Source organism: Trachurus japonicus, chromosome 5, assembly GCF_045865225.1.
Source record: "Trachurus japonicus isolate A0001 chromosome 5, Traja_1.0".
Lineage (NCBI taxonomy): Eukaryota > Metazoa > Chordata > Actinopteri > Carangiformes > Carangidae > Trachurus > Trachurus japonicus.
In genome coordinates, this window is record NC_140911.1 from 390610 (window position 1) to 397227 (window position 6618).

At 44.2% G+C, this 6618-nt stretch overlaps 2 protein-coding genes across 2 annotated transcripts; both read left to right on the forward strand.

The window, feature by feature from the left end:
- Positions 1-3470, forward strand: LOC146986705 (uncharacterized). Its single transcript, XM_085777860.1, has 5 exons — positions 1-1128; positions 1604-2188; positions 2384-2596; positions 2743-2933; positions 3204-3470. The coding sequence occupies exons 1-5, from the start codon at positions 960-962 to the stop codon at positions 3468-3470; spliced, it is 1425 nt and encodes a 474-aa protein (XP_085633986.1). The 5' UTR covers positions 1-959.
- Positions 3471-4501: 1031 nt separating this feature from the next.
- Positions 4502-5185, forward strand: LOC146986706 (uncharacterized; the record flags this gene model as incomplete). The annotated part of the gene is made up of 1 exon (XM_085777861.1): positions 4502-5185. A coding segment is annotated over one exon (684 nt), but the record flags the coding sequence as incomplete, so codon positions are not given.
- Between the last annotated feature and the right edge of the window lie 1433 nt (positions 5186-6618).

Genomic DNA, 6618 nt, shown 5'->3' on the forward strand with positions numbered 1-6618 from the left:
CTCCATATGTCCACCTGAGGCCACCAGAGGTAAATTGGGTGAGTTTTCTCCCCAAACAGTTCATGCGGGTCATCAAGCCAGCTGACAAGGAGTGGATTGCCCAGTGTCTTTATGAACCCACAGGACAGCTGAGACAACATCTATCTCAAAACTGGTTCCATCCACCCAGTCCACCAAAACTGACAGCTGTTCCACCTGATCCTATGACCTACTTCAGGCAGCGGATGTTTCTGTGGGCACCGATGCGGATGTGGCGCATTTCACTCAAGTGTCATCAGTGCAACACCAAGATGCACCACTCAGGGATCTACCCAAAGGTACGGGAGGTCATTGACCTGGACTCCAGGTACTACTTGGTCGGAGGAGATTATCCTCGGTGCAGCAAATGCATGATCCCTGTCTGTCCCTGGAGTACCGAGGTGTTGAGTCAGTTGGATCCTGCCCATAGAACCAGGTTCCCTGCTGTTCTTACCACACAGCTGGCTCTGGACAGGAAGTGTGTGACCATGCTGAAACCCCGAACTGCAGGCAACAGTTCAAGTTACCTACAGCAGGCACTGGAGGAAGTTCACAGTGAGGAGTGGGCACGGCACACAATCCAATACCTGTCTGACTGTGAACTGCATAAAAAGAGGAGTGCCCTAACTCAGCATCAGGTAGCGGCATATCAGCAGCCACCACCGTATCGCCCGCTACCTCTTGCACATTGGTTTGAGACTGTACATGCCAATGAGATCCTGGGACATCTGGATGAGATGAAGGGTGTCATTACCTCAACTTATGGCAGAATTTTAAAGCTGGACTCCACAAAAAAGGTATGGTACTTGCCAAGTCCAGAAAATAAGATGACTATATAAAGTGATGGGAAGTTATGTTATACTAATTCTTTTTTCTTTTTTTTTCTAACTTTACAGATCACAAAGAAACTCGCTGGTGGCATTGCAGAAACAGCTACTTGGATGACAAACGTCAGTAATGAATGTGGCCAAGTACTGAACTGCGTACTAACCACTGGTGAGGGAGCCGGCCTGGATGACCTATGCCAGGGTATTGTGAAGCGCTACCAGGATGCTGGGGAGCCAGAGCCAGAAGCAATTTATGTCGACCGGGATTGCTGCAGTGAGACAGGTGACTATCAGAAAGCTGGTGCAGGAATGTATTATAATGTAGGTGTCACAGAACCCAGAGAGAACGCCTAGACACAGAGAGGACACAGAGGAACAGCATAATAGACACAACAGACAGACAACGAAGCAAAGGAAACTAAATAGACAGGACTAATCAGGGACAGGAGATACAAATCAGAGGCCAAATAAAAAAAGCAAGACAGTAGGATACCATAAGACAGACAGGATGGAACTGCAAAATAAAACAGGAAACACAGAAACAAACTCAAAACACTAACAATAGGCATAAATGTAAAAACCTTTACAAACATGCTTATATTTGTGTACTTTTAATTACTATCCAAATCAAATAGAAATTCTACTTTTTGCAATGGTGTACTTTATTCTATATGATAGGTTGGCTCCAGTTGTTATTGATATTGTTGTATTGTTGTTAACAATATGCAAAACTTGGGTCTTGTTGTTCATTTGTACAGGTACACCTCCAGTTCTTGTCTGGTTTCGACCATGGAAGACCACAGTGAGGCTGGACATATTTCACTTTATGAGGAGATTCACAGCTGGTCTCACGACAGAGCATCATCCTCTGTATGCCACGTTTTGCTCAAAGTTGTCCAGCTGTATCTATGAATGGGCCCAGGATGACATCTGTCGACTGAAGGAAGCAAAGAGATCAGAGCTGAAGAAAAAGTATGCTGGTGTTGCTCCTACTGAAGGACAAGTTCTGGCCAACATCAGCCCCAGTGAACTGGCCAGGCACTGCCGTAGGAGTACGCGTGGTGTTGAGGAGACCCGCAGCCTTATTGAAGGCTTACTGAAATCCATGTGGGAACTCACGGACACCTCCGGTTTACACCTCATCAACCCTGAGAGCATGACACGTGTGTGGGAGATGCAACAGAAACACCTGCCATGCATCCAGGATCCACCTGGTGTCCAATTGTACACCAAAATTGGCTCAGGGTCACAAAAGGGAGACAAGGTCCTGGATGTCTTTAGATGTGGCAGAGGGTCGTCATCTTTAGAAAGTTTCCATCATCACCAGTGTACCTTTATCCCAGGTAACTAGAAATTACATATCTTTTCCATGATTTATATCCTTCACATGTCTGCTATTGTACTGTAGTCATAAGAACAAAATGTTGTCTGCCCCTTCCTACTAAGCCCCAAGTTTCTGGCTGAAGACAAAAGGAAATATGCATGTATGTATGTATGTATGTATGTAAATACAATGTCAAACATTTTGTGTTTTCAAGGATGGAGATGCAATGCCATGCACACACAAATGTACATGCTCGAAGGAGGATCTAGGTGGAACACGAACCGAGCCCGTGAAGCTGTGGGTGTGAGTGGTGCATCACAAACTAAGATTTACAATCTCCGCCTGATGTCCAACATAAATGCCCTCAGCAGTAGAGTCCTCGGCTGTGCACTCCTGCCTGAATTCATTCCTCCTGGGAGACCCACTGGTAAAATACTCCTTGCGACTATACCTTCAGTCTAACATTAACATTAAACCAACAAAAAGCTCTCTTTTCTTCAGTCATTACGTCCAAACGTATTTATTCTTCTGAATTCAAAGTTTGTTTTTTGTCATAATGATTTTTTATTGCAGGTGAGCGTATAGCTGTGGAATATTTGCTGGCTCAGTCTAACAGAGGAGACCTGCTGGATCCACAACAGCACGCCGAACTTGGCGTCATTCTGCCCAACCTGCAGGTCGAAGTTCAGGAGGAGGAGTGTGGAGATGTCACTGTAAGTGATACAGCTGACATTCTCTGTGAGACTCCTGACACATCATCTCAGGTACAGTAATCTGAATATTTCATGATCATGTCACTGAAATTATGTAGTTAATAAGATCTTTATTTGTTGAAAGTCTCAATTTGTCTTTTTCCAGTTTTCCCTGTTAAATGCAAAAATATTTTCAATATCTAAAGGCGGGCTTACACTGCACGACTATTTCTCTGTTCATATCTCAAACTGCACGAGCTTCCCTCTTCAGTCCTAGGACAGGGCTTTTCATATGTTGAGCAGTTGAAAGACCCTTAAAGCAAATCGTGATTCATTTTTCAGGATAGCCGATGTGATTCAAGAGGTGTTCCTGGATGGGATGCAGTTGACAACTTGGGTGGATACCTAGTAAACCTCAACCGCACAGTAACTGCACTGTCAGCCACAGAGGCTGCAGAGATTGTTCGGCTGTATTCCAGTCTACATGACATGGACAAGTGTACCACCAAATACGCCCTGGAGCGCAGAAAGAAGACCTTGTCAGGGCCGTGGAGGGCTTCAAGGAAATGCAGTGGCTCTGCCCCTGGTCAGCAAGCAGCTGAAAGGTGAACTCTCATATAGTGCATACACACGTTAAGCTATGTAGCTCAAATGTATCATGATTATCATTAATATCATGATTATCATTAATTACATGTTACACTTAAGAAATCACAATGTTATATGTGCCCTTACAACCCTTTAGTAATAGAGTCAGATAAGCAAACTGCTATGGTTGAATTCTGAAGTGTCATTATGTTGTATATCATGATGAATTCACTGCCTCTCCAGCCAAATTGTCAACTGTCTTTGGTCAATATTTATCATCCTGTCTTTTTCCTCCACAGACAATTCATGACCCATGGCCAGGCTGCACAGAGACCTGATATTAACAGGATCTCTGAGTGTGTTTGCCTCAGGCTTTTAAAGGAGTTTTTGCAGCCTAGAAATAGGCCCAAAAACTTCAAGGGTACAACCTTGCCCATCTCACAGTCTATTGTACAGACCTACAGTCACATTAAGCAACTGCTTGAAGACAGCCCGGTAGTACAGGAACAAACCAACTTGGTACTTGTTACCATTAATAACACTACGGTGTCTTCTTGGTGAGATAATTTTTTGGCTTCATGCATTTACTTAAACAGCTGAACTTGAGAAATATAAATATATTTCATAACTTTAACATTTTACCAGGAGTGATTAGATTTGGCTACCTTTTGTAATATTGCTTGTCTGAAACTGTAAAACTTTTGTGTTGTTGTTTTTGTTGTTTGTTTTGGTTTTACAGGTTGCATGAAAGGCAGAAAAGGACAGACCGGGACAATCTGCTGCAAGGGGTACAGCTACCTCAAACGGTCTCGGTGGCTAAGCATTCACTGCCTGAAGCCGGAGAACTCCCATCTACCCCTGTGGAACATGGGCATGCAGTCCTGGACTTCCAGGAGCCAGAGAATCGGGAGGGGGAGGCGCTGATTCGTCCACGGCAGCGTGTCAGGGCCAGCACAAAGCAGCACTGTCCTGCTGAGACCCCTGCCTGGCCTGGGACTTCCTCTGAGCAGAGTCATCTGCCACCATCTTCTCCCTGGTCCTCATATCAAACAAGTCAGCCTCCAACAGCTCCATCTCCAGCCTGGTCCTCGTACCAGCAGAGTCAGCCACCACCAGCTCCATCTCCTGACTGGTCCTCGTACCAGCAGAGTCAGCCACCACCAGCACCATCTCCTGACTGGTCCTCGTACCAGCAGAGTCAGCCACCACCAGCTCCATCTCCTGACTGGTCCTCGTACCAGCAGAGTCAGCCACCACCAGCTCCATCTCCTGACTGGTCCTCGTACCAGCAGAGTCAGCCACCACCAGCTCCATCTCCTGACTGGTCCTCGTACCAGCAGAGTCAGCCACCACCAGCTCCATCTCCTGACTGGTCCTCGTACCAGCAGAGTTTCTCACCACCAGCCCCATTCTCTGGCTGGTCACAGCCACCACTGCCTCATAATACACCACCATCAGCATCAGCACCAGCACCAGCATCACATCAGTCATCAGAGCACCTGAGTCGCCAGCGAAAATGGAGACAACAAAAGGCACAGCTTGAAGACGAGGAGCGTGTTGCAAGAGGGGAGCCACCAAAAAAGCGGCACTTCAAAGAGGACTATCAGTATAAGTGCGGAACATGCAGTCAGTCCAAAAACAAAAGTACTGGCCACACTCAGGTGAAAGGAAAATGGTGCTGTCCAGCATCTGGACTGACCATTACAGAATGGAAAGAGAGTCTTAACAAACAGTAATGGTTGAGAGAGAGAGAGAGAGAGAGAGAGAGAGAGAGAGAGAGAGAGAGAGAGAGATTTGTATATTGTTGTATATATTTACCGTATGGTATTGTGCCTTCTCAATCAATCTGTTTCATTGTTTCATTGTTTCATTGATCTTTTGGCAACCTAGTTCAATTTGAGAGAGAGAAAAGGCACAATAAGCATATATGGCATTGTGCCTTCTCAATCAATCTATTAATCAAATGAGTTGTATTAATTGTCAAATGAGTTGTTTCATTGATTCCTAACATTTTGGCAACATAGTTGAATTTAAGAGAGAGAAAAGGCACAATACCATATATGGCATTGTGCCTTCTCAATCAATCTATTAATCAAATGAGTTGTATTAATTGTCAAATGAGTTGTTTCATTGATTCCTAACATTTTGGCAACATAGTTGAATTTAAGAGAGAGAAAAGGCACAATACCATATAATATAGTTGTGTTCAAAATAATAGCAGTCCGACATCACTTGCAAGATAAATCACTGATTTTGTTAGAATTTCAACTTTTTTTTTTCAACTTTTTCTAGAAGGTTTAGTAAAGATATAGAAAACCAACAGACCCAACAGGCATGACGTGCATGCTGCTGATTCTGTGAAACTGAATCATTTACTGAAAGGAGCGTGTTCAAAAAAATAGCAGTGCCAGGTTCAATTATTGAGGTCATTGATTATGTGAAAAAAATAGGTGTTAAACAGGTGGCCCTTATTCAAGGATCAAGGCAACTGATGCTGCATATGCTGGCTGTGCATATGTCCTTGAAAAACAGAGTAAAATGGGTTGTTCAAGACACTGTTCAGAAGAAGAGCATTCTTTGATTAAGAAATTAATAAAAGAGGGGGAAACCTATAAAGAAGTGCAGAAAATGATAGGCTGTTCAGCTAAAATGATATCAAACGCTCTAAAATGGCAGCCAAAACCAGAAAGGCGAGGAAGAAAAAGAAAAACGACTATTCGAATGGATCGGAGAATAACCAAAATGGCAAAGGCTCAGCCAATGATCAGCTCCAGGAGGATCAAAGATGATCTAAGATTGCCTGTGATCAGACAACGTCTATGTGAAGCCAAGCTACCACCAAGAAGCCCCCGCAAAGTATCAGAATACTGGAAGTAGTCATGTTGCCGTATACTGAAGAGGAAATGACCCATTTCCTCTTCAGTATACGGCAACATGACTACTTCCAGTACTCTGGTGTACTCAAACTGATCCATCCAACTTGGCTTCACATAGACGTTGTCTGATTGTTACAGGACTCACAGGCAATCTTAGATCTTCTTTGATCCTCCTGGAGCTGATCATTGGCTGAGCCTTTGCCATTTTGGTTATTCTCCGATCCCTTCGAATAGTCGTTTTTCTTTTTCTTCCTCGCTTTTCTGGTTTTGGCTGCCACTTTAAAGCGTTTGAT